The sequence below is a fragment of the Micromesistius poutassou genome (genome assembly GCF_964030765.1).
Source record: "Micromesistius poutassou genome assembly, chromosome: 17".
Classification (NCBI taxonomy): Eukaryota; Metazoa; Chordata; class Actinopteri; order Gadiformes; family Gadidae; genus Micromesistius; species Micromesistius poutassou.
In genome coordinates, this window is record NC_140287.1 from 17,452,129 (window position 1) to 17,470,510 (window position 18,382).

Genomic DNA, 18,382 nt, shown 5'->3' on the forward strand with positions numbered 1-18,382 from the left:
AGCGTAGCCTGGTGGCTAGCATAGGATAGCATAGCATCATGGCATTACAGCTTTATAGTATAGTGTCACAGCATAGGCTCATAGCACGATAGTATAGCGTTATAGAAACGCGACACACTAAACTTAAACTGAAGTGAGTCACGTCTATGGCTGGTGCTGAATAGATATGATATCAACAACATTATTTGTTACAAAGCAGAGGTCAAAGTTCTCTCACTGTTATAGAAAACACAGAACCACAGAACCACAGAGACGCCCAAAAGGGTGTTTACACCCACACTAGTGCATTCACCTCCCTCTCGCTCTCTCTCTCTCTCTCTCTCTCTCCCTCTCTCTCCCTCCCTTTCTTCCTCTCTCTTTCTCTTTCTCCTGCTCTCTCTCTCTCTTTCTCTCTCTCTCCCTCCCTTTCTTCCTCTCTCTCTTTCTCCCTCTCTCCTGCTCTCCCTCCCTTTCTTCCTCTCTTTCTCTCTCTCCCTCTCCCCCTCTCTCTTGCTCTCTCTCCCTCTCTCCTCTATCTTGCTCTTACTCTCTCTCCCCCTCTCTTGCTCTCTCTCTCCCCCTCTCTTGCTCTCTCTCTCCCTTTCTTCCTCTCTCTTTCTCTCCCTCTCCCCCTCTCTCTTGCTCTCTCTCCCTCTCCCCTCTCTCCCTCTCCCCCTCTCTCTTGCTCTCTCTCCCTCTCCCCCTCTCTCCCTCTCCCCCTCTCTCTTGCTCTCTCTCCCTCTCCCCCTCTCTCCCTCTCCCCCTCTCTTGCTCTCACTCTTTCTCTCTCCCCCTCTATCTCTTGCTCTCTCTCTTTCCCCTCTCTCTTGCTCTCACTCTCTCTCTCTCCCCCCCCCCCCCCCCTCTCTCTCTCTTTCTCTCTCTCTCTGTTGTGTTTCCTGTGAAACCAGCCGCCCAACCCTTTGAGGAGAAGAAGATAAAGCTTTCTGTTTAATGAGTAACTGATTAAAAAAATCAATCAATACTGATAACCCCACCCTCTGTGACCCCATACACTCGTTACCACGCCTCCACCCTCTGTCTCTCACACCACGTCTCCACCCTTCATGTTTACTGTGAGGGTGGAGAGACTGACGCTTCATTCCTATGAACAGAGGACCTCAGTGAAGCCTTCTTTCACAGACACACGAAACAAACAACCCTGGTCAGTGGTGGATGGAGACGCCCGTCCTCCTACGTCAGGTTCGCCTCCGTCAGGTGGACTACAACTAGAACTAAGTACTAGAACTAGTACTAGACCTAAGTACTGCGACTAGACCTAAGTACTACAACTAGAAGTAAGTACTAGAACTAGAAATAAAACAAACTAGAACTAAGTCCTAGAACTAAGTAAGAACTAGTAAATAAAGTAACACTAAAAGTATATTATTATAGGTGGAGTACTATTAGTACAAGTATATAAAGTCATGTTGAAAAGTACATTATTGTTATCGTTAAGTGGAGTACTTTTATTACTAGTATATCACAGGATGTTAAACGAATATTATTAAAAGTCGACAATTAGTACTAGTACATGAAGTGAAATTAAAACTAAGTATATATGCAGAAGTTCAATGGTTTTTGTTTCTATGCGGTCGGACCCGCCCGTCTTGCTCTCCAGCTGTGATAAAATAAACACCCTGATGTGCTGCTGCTTTGGAATCACGGATCTGGTTCCACTGGATCCACAGCGCCATCTAGTGGACACCCATGAAACACACCTTATTTACATTAGGCTTCCTGGCCTCAGCTGGTTAGTTAGTGGTTAGTTAGTTAGTTAGTTAGTGGAATAAACGGCTGTATTTAAACCCGACTGTTGTCTCAATCTCTAGAGCAATAAATTCAACCCCAAACTTCTCTTCGCTGGTGTTTGATGGTGATGTTTTCATGTAGAGATACAAGTAAAATATTTACAACTTCAACCAAAACCCCCTAGAGACCTCTGTGTGATACACTCTAGTATTCCTCCAACTTTCCACCATGGAAGAGCCTGCTTCTGTCTTCTACTTCAAACAGCTTTCTATGTTTGAAGTAATAAACACAAAAGGGTGTTGTTCATGTTATCATTGATGTTCATAATGCTAATGTTATCAGGGAATTGCATGTTTTCTAATAATAACCCCAAGGTCACTTGACAGATAATTACAGGATACATCCAATTGAATCAAAATGAACTCAAAGAATTTAATATAATCTAATTTAAGTGAATATTCCTGGAGAAGATCCTTAAAGTTTGAATGATCAGAATGCTTGACCTAAACAACAGTTACATGTTACAAATAGTTTATATTAAAGCAATTTCAGGGGGCCATAGTAGGAGTGGTTCATTACTAAAGCCGTAGACAGACCTACTGGGGGACTCGAGCTCAGGGCTACCCTGAGCGCTACTGCTACGGCTCGGGGGGAAACCGACGTGTAGGTGAAGGAGATGATGATAAAAGAACACAATGAGCGACAAAGCAAGGATCATACATATTTATTAACACGTTTGAGCCATTTTGGTAAGCTTCAATTACAATTATAACCAGATTATTATTATTATTATTATTATATATATATTCTATCAATAAAGATTTGTTATAATTTAGGAGAACACTTTTCAAGGTTCCAAGTCCTCTAAGGGCCTAGATGTAATGCAAATGATAATGATTCCTTGTTGAGAAAATGCTGCAAAATCCCAGGTTTAGTGACTGATTCCAACAAAATAAATACATGAGGCATGGTCCCAAGGTGTAGAAGCCGCGGCGTCCCCCATGAAGACTGACACCAGCACAGGCAGCAACAGCCACTCACACGGGGCAGGATTCAGGTCTGAATCTATCTGTTTGTCTGTTTGGTCTTCTCGTCTGCATCTTCACCTTGCCTTCCAACGGCTCATTCTTAAATCAAGTATCAACTATCATAAACGTCTGAAATCCAAACTCAAAATGTTCCAGATTCAAGTCAATTACAGGCCAGGAAACAATGGGCTGCCATACCGCGAGAACCGCTCTCAAGACCTGGAGAACCGTTCTCAGACCTGGAGAACCGCTCTCAAGACCTGGAGAACCGTTCTCCGACCCGGAGAACCGCTCTCAGACCGTGAGAACCGCTCTCAGACCGTGAGAACTGTTCTCAGACCCGGAGAACCGCTCTCAGACCCGGAGAACCGCTCTCAGACCGTGAGAACGTTCTCTCAGACCTTGAACAGTATGTGCTTCTCATTCTGGTCCTGAGTCGATCAGTGCTGAATAAAATAAAATACAAAATAGGTTCCAGCGTACTCCTCCTCCTAGCCATCTGATCATTACATCAACATTTCCTATTGAATCAAAGAACTGTGCAATACACATAGAAAATAAAAAAACAGCAACTGTACAGCCTTATCGCTGCTGTAAAATATAATATCAATTTATTATAAATAGGGACCCTGCCACCACAAACCCAAGTTCATATAATAACGCATCGGGACTTATTGCTCGGTATACACACTCTGGGGACGGAACAGAACCACATGCCAGTGGACGTTGGTGAGAAGGATCAACGGACCTCGACAAACCCTGACCTGCCAACGTCTACACACTCTGGTCCTGAGCCCAGTCCCAGTCTCTGCTCGGCCTCCCCAACCCATCGGCCAAGCTGCTGTTCTGTAGCCAGAGGTGCGAACCAGATCGTAACTCAGACGCCGTTACCACAGAGCTCTGAGGCCTTTTCTGAACTCTTGATCACATGACATAGGCCCGGAAGTGATGATAGGTAGCACTTGTGTCTTTTCAAGTATTAAACATATCCATCCTGTACACAGAGTCCGATGTACTTGGTAAAAAAGGGTCTAGAAGATGGATTCATTCAGTCGATGTCACTACAAACTCAGTCAAGGCTACGTTAGCTCCATGGACTGTGTGTTCCTAGGATATCCAGTCTGGTATCCACGTGCATTATTTTTAGAAGCTTTACAGATAAGTTCAATCATGTGTGTCCTGTGTGTTCCCCGACTCCTTTACCACTACCACTTGATCGTGCCTGGCAGCAGTAGAAGTTATTCTAACCTAGCATAACGCTAACATGCTAACGCTAGCATTATGCTAACGTAGGTACTCTAACAAAACCACAGCGTGATGGAAACCGGAGTATAGCAGCAGGAGCTGCGGTGGAGGGCTGTCCTGTCGCTAATCTCAAGTGCGGCGACATGTTTACGGCAGCCGATGATTCATGCGCGGACCAGTGTGCCATTTTCTGCCGCTAACCTAAACACAACCCTGCAGGGTAGCTCACTCACCCGCCCATGTATGGGCATAGCAGTGAGACTGGTAGTTGTCACCGAGCGGAGCTTCTCCACCCTCCACCATCGCATCACCAGGAGCCCGACGACACCTCCTGCTCTGCCGGCTTCACTGCCTGCTTCACTGCCACACTGTCGTGCTCGGGTCACGCAGAGGTCAGCCAGGGGGGGGGGGGGGGGGGGGGGTCACAAAGCGTGAACCCAGCCGAACCAGGACAGCGCCTCCCAGCAGAGGAACAGCCCATAATAATAATCAGGGCATGCCTGACTCCAGTGGGGAGGCGTGGTGAAGGCCCACTCCATCTCATCTCCCATCCTCCTCCATCCAAACTGAATTCCTCATGATAAGAATTAGGGAACACACACACTAGACACGGTCTATTAATATCACAACAATATAATTATTCAGAACTGGCCACACAGTTGCCATGGTATCCATCAAGCCATTAACATAATGCTAAATAAACCAGTTCTCTTCAAATAGAACAGACATCACGTCCCAGCATCTGCCTGGCACTCGGCACACAACGCGGGCCCCAGCCCCGACCCCGGGCCCCAGCCCTGACCCCGTCTCGAGCCAATCCAGGTGAAATGTGGACTACTCCATAACAGGCTTTTGTTTTGGTGGCTCTGGGAAGCCCTCACTAACCCTGACCATGACTAGCCCTCACTAACCCTAACCCTCACTAGCCCTAACCCTAACTAACCCTAAACCTCACTAGCCCTAACTAACCCTCACTAATCCTAACCCTCATTAACCTAACACTAAATAACCCTAGCCTTCACTGACACTAACCTGACCCTAACTAACCCTATCTAACCTGACCCTAACTAACCCTATCTAACCTGACCCTAACTAACCTGACCCTAACTAACCCTATCTAACCTGACCCTAACTAACCCTCATTCACCTTCCCTCCCCTGAAACGAAACCTCTGTCAGATTCTTTGGTTGCCCTCCTCTGGTGAATGGCGGGGTTACATTCAGACGTCCTACAGTCAGGTAACCTGCTAACCTGACGCTAACCCTGCAGGTTACCGTCAGGTAACCAGCTAACCTGACACTAACCCTGCAGGTCACTGCAGTACTAGGAAGCTAAGCTAGCTGTGGAATGGAAGGTCAACTAGACGCCTGTTTCTGTTGATCACATGACCTCAATGGAGAGCAGCAGACTTCATGCTGGGACTATATATATATATGTATATATATATACATATATATATAAAAAAAACATGTGAAAACATGAATCATGTTATCATATGACCAACACATGTGACAACATGAATCATGTTATCATATATTCAACACATGTGACAACATGAATCATGCTATGGATGATAACATGAATCATGTCATGCTTTAAGCACGTATGATAACATGAATCATGGTGAAGCTGCCTTTGTGCTCTTCATCTTATTATAAAGAATAATAATTGTTAAACCTCTCATTCACTAATGAGGATGATCATAATAGTAATATATCAACATATCAAGTATTTTTTAACTCTCAGTGGAAGGGGATTCAACCAAGTGACAAATTAAGTTTAACCTTGAACGTTTGTGCGTCTAACTTGGAAAGTCTTTAAGGGCAGAGCAGAGATTCTCTTCTGCCCTGGCTGGAGGTCTCGTCCCTCCCCCCCACTGAGACCAGGTAACACCAGGTCCCGCCCCTCCGCCAGGCCCCGCCCCTCCACCAGGCCCCGCCCCTCCGCCAGGCCCCGCCTCTAGGGGGGGGTAATTAGCCGTTGATCTGAGCAGCCTGCTCCTTCTCTGCCTTCTCCTTGGCCTTCTCCTTCTCCATCAGCTTCTCCTCCTTCTGCAGCATCACCATGATGTCTGCCACCTGATTGGTGGAGATGTCGATGTCCTCCTTGTCAATCAACTCCACCACCTGTAGGGATTGGACAGACTGCTGTAGCCGAGACCGCCCCCCACACACACTTACCGAGGGGCTGTACTTAAGATACCTACACGTAGTGAGGTGTACTTAAACGACCAACACTTACACTTAAGCTACAGTACTGCTACTATAGTAGGAGTACTGTGTGTCTTAAGGACTAGATGGTGTCGTTCAGACAGACAGACGGACTCGGGAGCGTACCTTGATGACGTCATCGATGTCTATCTTGCCGTCCTTGTTGTCGTCGAGGGCGGCGGCGATGCTCTGGAGTTTGTGTTCCGGAATGTTCTGGATCTGCTTCATCACGGCGATGAGCTCATCGATGCTCACCAGGTTCTCCCTGAAGGTGTGGAAGAGACTGTACAACCATTACTCACTAGGTCAACTCACTAGGTCAACTCACTAGGTCAACTCACTAGGTCAACTCACTAGGTCAACAACCATTACTAACTAGGTCAACTCACTAGGTCAACTCACTAGGTGTACAACCATTACTAACTAGGTCAACTCACTAGGTCAACAACCATTACTAACTAGGTCAACTCACTAGGTGTACAACCATTACTAACTAGGTCAACTCACTAGGTCAACAACCATTACTAACTAGGTCAACTCACTAGGTCAACTCACTAGGTGTATGTACAACCATTACTAACTAGGTCAACTCACTAGGTCAACAACCATTACTAACTAGGTCAACTCACTAGGTCAACTCACTAGGTGTACAACCATTACTAACTAGGTCAACTCACTAGGTCAACAACCATTACTAACTAGGTCAACTCACTAGGTCAACTCACTAGGTGTATGTACAACCATTACTAACTAGGTCAACTCACTAGGTCAACAACCATTACTAACTAGGTCAACTCACTAGGTCAACTCACTAGGTGTATGTACAACCATTACTAACTAGGTCAACTCACTAGGTCAACAACCATTACTAACTAGGTCAACTCACTAGGTCAACTCACTAGGTGTATGTACAACCATTACTAACTAGGTCAACTCACTAATAAATAAAGACCTATCTGCCCTCTGGGTGGGCTCTGACCAGCCCCATGAGGACCAAAGCATTGGGCGTCAACGCACTGATTGACCGCTTTCACTGCAAAACCACAACAGGCGAATAGTCCTAATTGCTTTATGCTTGCATTCTTGTAAACCGCAGAACATTTAATAACGTAAAATAATTTCAGTTATGTCTACTATTAGCGCTGGTTGTAATGAGGGTGGGATCATTGTATTATTAGATCTAGTGGTATTATTTGTTATTGTTTGTTGCGTAAAATTGTATTAGACCTGCTATGAACAATCCAGCCCGCTGTAGCTCCCGCAATCACAATTCTTTCGCTGCGGCCAGTAAGTATAGTATATCCAGTATATACAATATTACAATACTGTATATACAGTCATGTAATACTGTACAATACTGTATATATACTTAGAAGCCATTCCATTGATTACTTTTCAATCAACATTTAGTAAATTGCTCATTTGAAAACAGTTATTTATCTAAATGGTTTGTTAATCAATATTTTGCAGAAAACTATTAAATGAATTAAAAAGCTGACCAGACATCATCATTCATTTCATGAAGGATTATTATTACAATCGGTTAAAGTAATGCAGAGTAGTAGAGCAAAGCTGGATTGGTAGATGAACACCCATGAGCTTCGGTAGCTTACCTCCTTCTGCCAGTACATCTATCAAGGTATAATCTGCAACAGGTCAGCTGGTTAGGATCTGACCCGAATACATCACACCTCTGTCCAGCCTCTGCTTATTAACCAACCCCCAGACAGCTCTATAACTAACCATTAACTAACCCTGATACAGTGCTATAACGCGCCACTTACTAACCCCCTTACAGCGTTAGAACTAGCCACTAACTAACCCCCATACAGCTCTTTCATTTACCACTAACTAACCACTAGCTGGTTCTAGCACTGTACGGTGGTACAGTGCTAGAACCAGCCACTAACTAACCACCATACAGCGCTATAACTAACCGCTAACTTACCACTAACGAACCCCCATACAGCACAATATCTAACCACCGTAGAGTGCTAACCACTAACTAACCCAAATACAGCGTTATAACTAACAATTAAATTACCAACATACATTTCTATTACTAACCACTAACTAACCCAAACACAGCCCTATAACTAACAACTAACTATCCCTGATACAGTGCTATAACTAACTACAACTACTACAACACACTGTGGGTGTCATCGGTCCCGTGTTCCGTGATGACCTTTGACCCTGACCCTGACCCTGACCCTTACCCCAAAGGCGGGCTGCTGCCCTGCTGTCCGTCCAGCACCTCCTTGTCCTTCTCCAGCACCTCCTTGTCCTTCTCCAGCTCCCCGATTATCTTGCCCACGCGGAGGATCATGCGGTCGACGCGCTTGGCCAGACGCTTGCTGGCCTTGGACTCCTCCACCACCTCCTCCTGGCCCGTCTTGGACAGCTCCTTCTTCATCTCCTCCAGGTCCTGGTTACACACATCCTCTGTTACACCTCCTCTGTTACACCTCCTCTGTTACACCTCCTCTGTTACACCTCCAAGATGATTTTATAAATAACTAATGTCTAAAGTGTCGAGCAGTGTCTAGTATCATCTAGATAAATGGTCCACATGTATATAGCGCTTTTATCCAAAGCGCTTTCACAGCGTTGACTGACATTCACCCATTCATGCACCCATTCACACACCGACGGCGGAGTCGACCACGCAGGGCGACAGCCAGCTGGTCAGGAGCAGTCAGGGTGAGGGCGTCTCGCTCAGGGACACCTCCACACTCAGCTAGGAGGAGCCGGGGATCGAACCAGCAACCCTTGCTGGTTACCAGCCGACCCGCTCTACCTCCTGAGCTAATGCCCCCCCCTCTGGTAGTCTGGTAGTGTGTAGTAGTGTCTAGTATCGGCTGGTAGTGTGTAGTAGTGTGTGTACCTCATTGTACTCCTGGACGTCGTCCTTCAGCTCCTCCAGCTCCTCCTTCTCCAGGGTGAGGAGTCTCTTCTGCTCCTTCAGTTTGGAGCAGGCGTCACTCAGCATGTCAATCTCCTCCTTGGTGATCTCCTCCCCCTGCAACAGGAGCACAGCTCAAATACCAACACCTCCTGCTCCCCCTACGACCTCCTGGTCCCCCTATCACCTCCTCTGCTCCTCCTATCACCTCCTTCTCCTCCTATCACCTCCTGGTCCTTCCCCCTCCTGGTCCTCACCCCTACTGGTCCTCACCCCTCCTGGTCCTCCTAGTCCTCCCCCCTCCTGCTCCTCGTATCACCACCTGCTCCTCCTCCTATCACCTCCTTCTCCTCCTATCACCTCCTGCTCCTCCCCCCTCCTGGTCCTAGTTATATCTAGTGTGTATACCTATAGTGTAGATCTATAGTGCGTACATCTATAGTGGACCGGGTGTTGTTAACATTACCTTGATGCCCTCCAGGTTGGGGGCGGAGTCACGGAGCACGTCGTGGGAGGGTGAGGGGTCACTCAGCAGCAGTTCTTCTTCCTGTAGAGCGAACCACAACGACACAATACTCACACTCAAACATCTGGTTCATTCACTAACTGCCACTCAATACAATGCCCTAGCATGTAGCTCCTCTAAACAGCCTCAAGGTGGCTCACCAGAGACTAGCATGTAGCTCCTCTAAACAGCCTCAAGGTGGCTCGCCAGAGACTAGCATGTAGCTCCTCTAGCTTCTAGGTAGCTCCCTAGACACTAGCGTGTAGTTCTTCTAACGGCCTCTAGGTGGCCTAGAGGCCAAACGCAGAAAGACCTGCCACCATTCAATTCAAAGTCAATGGATTTACTTCTCGTTTTTACAAAGCGAATACATTTGTTCTTCGTTTGGTTAGAATCCCACTGGCTGGTTCATCTGTCTAAGGGTTTATTTTGACGGCTCCCATTAGACACTTGCATTTCATTAAAAAAGACTTTAATGACTTTAATAATGAATGAGTTGCGGAGATAGTAGATAGAGTGCAAGGCAGCCCTGCTGCTGGTTGTGCACAGCTCAAACACTGTGTGTTCCACAGTGTGAAATACAGGCTTCATAACAGTCACGGTGTAAACCAACACGTCCTTATCAGAGTCTAAGATAGAAACCCAGGGAGGGAGGGAGGGAGGGAGGGGGCATGGGGGGGCGGTGCAGTACCCGGGCGGTCCTCTGGGCGGCGTCGGCCTGCCGCTCCATCTCCCGCTCCCGGTTGTCCTGGCGGATGACCGCCTCCTCCTGCAGGGTGCTCTCCACCTTGCTCTTGTGGTCCACCTTGGAGAGCTCCATCTCGGCCGCCATCAGCTCGGCCTCCCTGGTCTGGACAGAGGCCTCCAGCAGGTCAGCGCACGTCTCTCTGTGTGTGTCTCTCTGTCTGTCTCTCTCTCTGTGTATGTGTCTGTGTGTCTCTCTCTCTGTGTCTCTGTGTGTCTCTCCCTTTCTGTCTGTCTGTCTGTGTCTCTCTCTGTGTATGTGTCTGTGTGTCTCTCTCTCTGTGTCTCTGTGTGTCTCTCCCTTTCTGTCTGTCTGTCTGTGTCTCTCTCTGTCTGTCTGTCTGTGTCTCTCTCTGTATGCGTCTGTCTGTCTCTTTTTATGTGTGTGTCTTTGTGAATTTCTCCTTCTGAGTGCGTGTCTCTCTTTCTCAGTGTGTGTGTGTGTGTCTCTCTTTCTGTGTGTGTGTGTGTGTCTCTCTCTTTCTGTGTGTGTGTGCGTGTGCGTCTCTGTCGGTCTGTCTGTCTGTCTATTTCTAACGCACTATTGCTCCGGTGTGCTGCCACGGTAACGTACCACCATCTCGGGCAGGGTCTGCAGGGTGGTCTTGAGCTGGTCGGCGGGGGACAGTGTGTCCGGGAGGAACATGGCTCTGGACAGCAGCAGCAGGGAGGTGGGGATCTGCTGCTTCAGGTGGAGCTCCAGCCACTGGGAACAGATTATATTAGGATATGATGTGCATTGTATATATGATATATACATGATATAGGATCTACTATTATATCGTATACATTATATAGGATATGATGGGCTGGTTCAGTCAGCACTACTGGGTGGACTGGTTGAGGTTCAGTCAGCACTACTGGGTGGACTGGTTGAGGTTGGGTCAGCTCTACTGGGTGGACTGGTTGAGGTTCAGTCAGCTCTACTGGGTGGACTGGTTGAGGTTCAGTCAGCTCTACTGGGTTGACTGGTTGAGGTTCAGTCAGCACTACTGGGTGGACTGGTTGAGGTTCAGTCAGCTCTACTGGGTGGACTGGTTGAGGTTCAGTCAGCACTACTGGGTGGACTGGTTGAGGTTCAGTCAGCACTACTGGGTGGACTGGTTGAGGTTCAGTCAGAACTACTGGGTGGACTGGTAGAGGTTCAGTCAGCACTACTGGGTGGACTGGTAGAGGTTGGGTCAGCGGTCCCAGCTGGGTAGCTTGAGGTTGGACAGTGATACAGGTTGTAACAGAAGGATATTGGCGTGGATGAGGGATAATGGACGTGGTGGTTATCGCTCATTAAACCCACAGGGTCTTAAGGAGCGGCTGAAGGCTCATTCAGGCTACCCGCTAAAGATATCAACCATTCGACACAAAATATAACACAAAACAATGAATCCACTGATTGAAAATGATCTAATTGACAACGTGTTTCATGGCATCATAATGTAATGATGCCATGTATAATATAATGATGTCATATATAATGTGATGACGTCATATCTAATGTAATGATGTCATATCTAATGTAATGATGCCATATATAATATAATGATGTCATATCTAATGTGATGATGTCATATTATAACAGAGTTACCTGGCTGAGCTGCTCTCGGAGGCGGTCCTCCGTGACCCCCAGTGACCTCATCCCTCGGACCCGACAGGCCGCCTGCACCTCCGTCACGTTCAGACTCTCCACCCCCTCCTCCGCGATCAGCTGCACACATGCACACACACACACACACACACACATCAAAGCATTAGTAAGCAAGATATCAGAAGTTCTGTGCTGCGCTTTTATTGTGTGAACATGGTCAGAAGACGGGGGGGGGGGGGGGCTTTTACTGTGTTAACACGGTCAGAAGACTGAGGGGCTTTTATTGTGTTAACACGGTCAGAAGTCTGAGGGGCTTTTATTGTGTGAACATGGTCAGAAGACGGAGGGGGGGGGCTTTTATTGTGGAGCAGACCTTGTCGTCGGCCCGGATGTTGCGCAGCTTCATGATGAGCTGGAAGCGCAGGAAGTTGTTGGTGCCGATGGACTGCAGCTCCAGCAGGCGGCACAGCGCCACCAGCTGGGGCCGCGTCAGGTTGTCCAGCGTCAGCTCGTCCTCAAACAGCTTGGAGAAGCGCAGGATCTGCTCGTTGCTGGGGCGCTCGCCGGAGTCCCTGATCTGGGAGACGGGTACCGTCATATCATCACTCACGTCATCACCTATCACCACTTATCATCATCTATCATCACCTATCATCATCACCTATCATCACCTATCATCATCTATCACCACCTATCACCGCTGACATCATCATCATCTATCATCACCATATCATCATCATCTATCACCACCTATCATCATCACCTATCATCATCTATCATCACCTATCACCGCTGACATCATCATCATCTATCATCACCTATCATCATCACCTATCATCACCTATCATCACCTATCACCGCTGACATCATCATCATCTATCATCACCATATCATCATCATCTATCACCACCTATCATCATCACCTATCATCATCTATCACCACCTATTACCGCTGACATCATCATCATCTATCATCACCATATCATCATCATCATCTATCACCACCGACCTAATCATCTATCACTGCTGACCTCATCATAACCAACATCATCACCACCTGTCATCACTGACATCATCATCCATCACCGCTGACATCATCATCATCTATCATCACCCACATCATCATCTATCACCACCTATCATCACCGACATCATCATCTATCGCCACCTATCATCACCGACATCATCATCTATCACCACCTACATCATCATCATATATCACCACTGACATCATCATCATCATCATCTATCACTACCTGTCACATGCCTGCAGGGACCTCTCAAAGGGCCCTAGAGATGTTAGTTATTTTCAGAGTCCCCTCGGGACTCTGAAAATAACTAACATCTCTAGGGCCCTTTGAGAGGAGAGCTGTAATTCACTGTGTGTGTGCGTGTAAGAGCGTGCGCGCTACCATCTGGAAGAAGGTGGAGAACTCCTTGGTGACGCTGCTCTTGGACGCCTTGTTCCTCAGGGCGATCTCCTCCACCGTGTCCTGGAGGAACTTGGCCATCTCCAGCTTCACCCGCAGCTCCTTCTTCAGACGCTCCTCCTGCACCACCACCACCACCACACGGTTACCATGACAGCATCAGGTACATCCTGGCACTTAATGTACGCACTTATTGTACGTCACACTTAGTTACAGTACTCAGTTGTGTAGCGTCTTATCCCAGCTGCCTGTGTTGTACACGGGGAACGGGTTAACCTTGAGATTGTTAGTGCTTGGCACTTGGTTCTATGAACATCCTTACTGTACCGACAGCCATATATTGACAAATGTACTTATTGTAAGTCGCTTTGGATAAAAGCGTCTGCTAAATGTAAATGTAATAACCTCACTTCACCACCGCTTCAACCCTGTTCGCACCGTCCTTCTCTCTGCACACGCTCACATCGCTGACCAGTGCTGTCTGGCTGCACTTTGCCATACTTCAATTTATTACAACGAATCATGAATATGTTTATTTATTAAAAGGTGCGGTGAGTAGAGCTGAAGTGGATGAAATGGAGTCTAATATCGATCCGTATCTTTTAATAAAGTGAAAGTAAGAATGGCTGTGTGTTCGTCCTCTGAGAATGAGCCTTTATACCTCCATAGGAGATAAACAGTCGATTAATGAGCCTTTATACCTCCATAGGGAGGCGCCATGTTTCTACAGAGCCGAGTGTGTGTGTGTGTGTGTGTGTTTGCGTGTGCATGTGCCTGCACCTGTGTGTGTGAGTGCACGTGTGTGTGTACCTTCTTGGACTTGGTTTCAAACGTGGAGGGCAGCATGTTGGGGAAGAGCTTGAGCGCGACAGGAAGCAGGAACTCCATGAAGGGAACGATGATGAACACCAGGAAGGGCAGGAGCCGGAAAACGTCTGCACACGTCCGCAGGAACTGGAGAAAAACAGAACATAAATATCGGATTTCCAGCCGAATGCTCGATGCTCTTCACTTCATCGGCATCAGAATAATAGTGATAGTCGTAAATAAAACATTGCTTTTAAAAAAGACATTCCCAATTTAAAAAAAAAAGGAAATTCATTGTTTTTCTTGTCCTAACAAGTATTAGATCTAAACATCTTTAACCAGGTCCTACAGATGCACCAACTTAAGGTCACAGTTCACAGTTCAACCACACTGCAGCAGGTAGGACTTAGAGCTGCTCCTCTAGGAGGCCTATAGGTAGGGCTTAGGGGCTGCTCCTCCAGGAGGCCTACAGGTAGGACTTAGGGGCTGCTCCTCTAGGAGGCCTATAGGTAGGGCTTAGGGGCTGCTCCCTCTAGGAGGCCCACAGGAAGGAGCCAGGGACAGGAGAAGTGGGCTCACCTGGCGCCTCTCGCGGCGGGACAGGGTCTGTCCGTTGAGTACCCTCCACAGCATGCGGCCCGCGATGGTGGTGTCGATCCAGAGCAAGCGGAAGCCGTGGTAGTAGTGCTTGACCTCGTCCGCCACCCACTGGCCCATCGTGCGGCGGGCGGGCCCCGCCACCTCCATGGAGGGGCTGTACACCGGGCCGCCGTCCTCCATCTTCTTGTTGTGCTCCTTCAGCGAGCGCAGGGACTTCTCCACCTTGGAGTCGTCCAGACGCCGCCGGCTGGTGTGCAGCCCACGGACGCCCCCGCCGCCGCCCCCCCACCTGGCCGGGGGCGCGGCCAGGGCGGCGCGGAGGCGGAGCGAGTCGAGGCCGGCCCAGGGGCCAGCGGGGCCGTCTGCCCCACCGGCGAAGAGGGGGAGGGGGGCGGCGACCATGGCGACGGGACTCCCCTCCAGCCTGCAGGACCGACAGCATTAATGAGAAAGAAAGAAAGAAAGAAAGAAACAAACAGGAGGGCAGCGCCTTCTCTGGTCACCAGGAGCGCAGCACCTCCTCTGGTAAGTGTTTGTGTTCCAGTGTATAAGTGTTTTAGAGTTTAGAAGTTTTTAATGTTTAGGGTTAAGTGTTTAGAACTGTTTTAGTGTTTAACTGTTTAAAGTGTTTCAGTGTTGAGAAGTGTTTTAGAGTTTAGACGTTTTTAATGTTTCAGTTAAGAGGTGTTGTGAAGTGTGCTTACTTTGGACTGAGCAGTCTGAGAGCTGTGCTGCTGAAACTGGCGCCATCTTGTCGGTTCCCTGTTACACACACGGGCAAATAAATGAACAGCTGTGTCCTGATAATGGACGCACGCCCAGACGCACACGCACGCGCAGACACACGATAGCTAACCTCGTTAGATATCTTGATTTCAAGATATGATGGAACACTTTGAATGGACTGCATTAATACAGCGCTTTTCTGACCAGTGACCTCATTCATACACACACACCGACGGCCTGTCAGCGCTGCAAGGCATGCTGGTCTTGCTCAGGGACACCTTTATACTGAGCTAGGAGGAGCCGGGGATCGAACTTGCAACTTTCTGGTTGTGTCACACCCCGCTCTACCTCCTGAGCAACGTGCCGCCCATGTAGTATGTTGGTATGTATGGTCAGAAAATGTTCTATAACTGTTCTATAACTGTTCTTAGCGGAGTTGTAGTCGAAGATATAAAAGGGGAAACAATGATGATGTTGTGGCGCTCAGATCAGGCCCTGCTAGTTAGCGTTAGCTTCCTGCTGTTTATAACATTAACGATGGAGTCATTTAACAGGCTCACTAATCCAAGGCAACTTAATTAGTGTGTTTGGTCCCCGACCATATGTCAACATGCCTGTACAGGGCATGTTGCTGGTGTCCACTGTAGACTGCAGACATTCGGTTTGGATTGGAACCCAGATCCCTTCAGCTGGGAGTCAAACACCTTACAAAGCAGGGCTAACCCCCCCCAAAGAAATCAATAATTGTTGCCTTATTCTGATTGATTTGAGCTATTTCTCATTTCCCCCTAGGCTTAATGTCTGGTTGGGGACAAAATCTCAACACGGACCCATAATCATCTCCATGGAGATATTTACATTTTTAGGGCATTTAGCAGACGCTTTTATCCAAAGCGACTTACAATAAGTACATTTGTCATAAGAAAGTGAAACAATACATGGCTGTCGGTACAGTTCATACGATGTTCATAGAACCAAATGCAAAGCACTAACAATCGCTATGTCAACCCATTCCCTGTATACAACGCGGATATGGTGGTCCTTCCACTATAGAAACCAGGAATCAGCACAGAGCTATCCCTAATCTGCTCCAGCTGATCTAAAGCAGACTCCCGATTGGACGGTACAGGGGTTAAAGCTCACCCAACAGACCTAATGTCGGGCCGTCGGTTCATTAGGTCGTTCGGCTTGCCCAAGGTTTTGCAACTTCTCTTTACATCTTCCCAATAACTCGACATGCTGCAGACTATCAGCCAGACCGCTGTAAAGTCTGCTTTAAATGAGCTTGGAAAACATTGTTATTTTGTAGCTTTCATTGGGAAATAAAAAAAAAAGACCTTTATTCCAATCAGTGAATCAGACTTAAAACAGAGTCCTGGTTCCTATATCAGACCACTTAACCCGGTCCTCAACCTACACCAGAACACTAAGGCAGCAAGGCCTCCTAGAGGAGCAGTCCTTAGCCCTATCTGTAGGCCTCCTAGAGGAGCAGCCCTAAGCCCTATCTGTAGGCCTCCTAGAGGAGCAGTCCTTAGCCCTATCTGTAGGCCTCCTAGAGGAGCAGTCCTTAGCCCTATCTGTAGGCCTCCTAGAGGAGCAGTCCTTAGCCCTACCTGTAGGCCTCCTAGAGCAGAAGAATGTTTACTGTTATGTACCACATGAGGACATTAGTTCTCTGCCGTCACTAGCGGAGGCCAGGGACCCTCTCCTCCCTCGGGTCCTACTCAAGTAAACAAGCAGGTGTCTTTATGGTGTGTGGGAGGAGCCTGGTGCAGCCGCAGGAAACCCACGTGAACACAGTAGCCCCTCCCCCCCCCCACCACACACTTCTTGTTGTGACATTAACTGACACAATGGTGAAAGAACCAGCGGTCAAAACTTGTCAATAATTTTCTCTTGACTGAGAAGACTGAATGTGATTCGGCCAATCGCAGAGCATCTTCTGGCTGGCGGCGAGAGTAGCCGAACAGAGACGAGGAGAGCCGAGCGCCTCCTGTCCTCAGGTGCCCTCTTCCCGTGACGCGCTCTGGGCCTACCTGGTCTCGCGATAAACCGCTTGACCCCACAGCGCAACTACTTACTGTACTAACTGTTTCTCATTCACACACACACACACACACACACACACCGCCAAACAGTATGTCACCAATGACTGTTCTGTCCCGACAGCTTCGGCTTCTGACAGCTTGTCTGTATGATCAGAAGCGGGGTCAGGCCGTCGGTCATCGCTCACGTTCACGATCCGCACAACACAAAAAGGATTGTTCTGGAGGTTCGAGCCGCGATCCTTCCCCATTCACCGGCCGCACAAAGCTCACACACACACACGTCGACGTTTGACGTCCTTACCTTTCCTCAACTCGTTCTTCAGGGACCGCGATGTTTTCACCAGCTGTATACGACCCCTTGTTAACAGGATTAACGCCATGCGGAGACGGATCGATCTCCAAATGAGGATCGATCACGATAACGGTATAGCTTGATGTGTGATGCTAGCGAGCTAGCGAGCTAGTGGATCCAAACGTGGGACGGAAGGTTACATAGGAGGATAAACAACCCCGAGCTGGAGCCGTGGGGATGCGGGGTGTCGATTACGTCGGGTGGCTGGCCAGTCGCTCCGCTTCCTCCCCTCTGACAGCCACCTGGTGACGTACGGCGACAGGCCACGCCCTGCGTCCCACACAGGCCGCGCCCCCCCCCCCCCCCCCCTGTGTACAGCACCACCCTGTAAAGACGATTCATTATTTAAAACGAATTATTGGTCAAATTGTATTCTGAGAATAACCTCGGATTATAATGTTATTCAATCATTACCGTTGTTTTAAAATAAACTATGAGGTAAATCCCCTTTGAGCCGCACCGTGCGGAA

The 18,382-nt window shown here is 48.1% G+C and overlaps 1 protein-coding gene and 1 long non-coding RNA gene across 5 annotated transcripts; both read right to left on the bottom strand.

The window, feature by feature from the left end:
* Positions 1-2,439: 2,439 nt before the first annotated feature.
* Positions 2,440-4,411, bottom strand: LOC311362575. The gene is made up of 2 exons (XR_014638802.1): positions 3,060-4,411; positions 2,440-2,998 (listed from the first exon to the last, which is right to left on the bottom strand). It is a non-coding gene; the product is annotated as an uncharacterized lncRNA (long non-coding RNA).
* Positions 4,412-5,092: 681 nt separating this feature from the next.
* letm1 (leucine zipper-EF-hand containing transmembrane protein 1) lies at positions 5,093-18,152 on the bottom strand. Of its 4 annotated transcripts, none has more exons than XM_084482447.1 (15): positions 17,863-18,152; positions 15,492-15,549; positions 14,767-15,211; positions 14,191-14,334; positions 13,363-13,500; positions 12,324-12,527; positions 11,951-12,070; positions 10,943-11,074; positions 10,316-10,474; positions 9,586-9,666; positions 9,102-9,236; positions 8,434-8,642; positions 7,828-7,860; positions 6,341-6,479; positions 5,093-6,130 (listed from the first exon to the last, which is right to left on the bottom strand). In XM_084482447.1, exons 1-15 carry the CDS (start codon positions 17,939-17,941, stop codon positions 5,978-5,980), a joined length of 2,229 nt encoding a protein of 742 aa, XP_084338573.1. In that variant the 5' UTR covers positions 17,942-18,152; the 3' UTR covers positions 5,093-5,977. The 4 variants fall into 4 exon arrangements, with proteins under 4 accessions (XP_084338573.1, XP_084338572.1, XP_084338575.1 ...); XM_084482446.1 differs by having other exon boundaries at positions 6,341-6,497; XM_084482449.1 differs by lacking the exon at positions 7,828-7,860.
* Positions 18,153-18,382: the final 230 nt, after the last annotated feature.

Coding starts and splice junctions, on each gene's coding strand:
- letm1 (XM_084482446.1), bottom strand. CDS start 17,941: ATGGCGTTAATCCTGTTAACAAGGGGTCGTATACAGCTGGTGAAAACA. Junction 15,212..15,491: donor CTCAGACTGCTCAGTCCAAA/GTAAGCACACTT, acceptor TCGGTCCTGCAG/GCTGGAGGGGAGTCCCGTCG. Junction 11,075..11,950: donor TCCGAGAGCAGCTCAGCCAG/GTAACTCTGTTA, acceptor ATCTGTTCCCAG/TGGCTGGAGCTCCACCTGAA.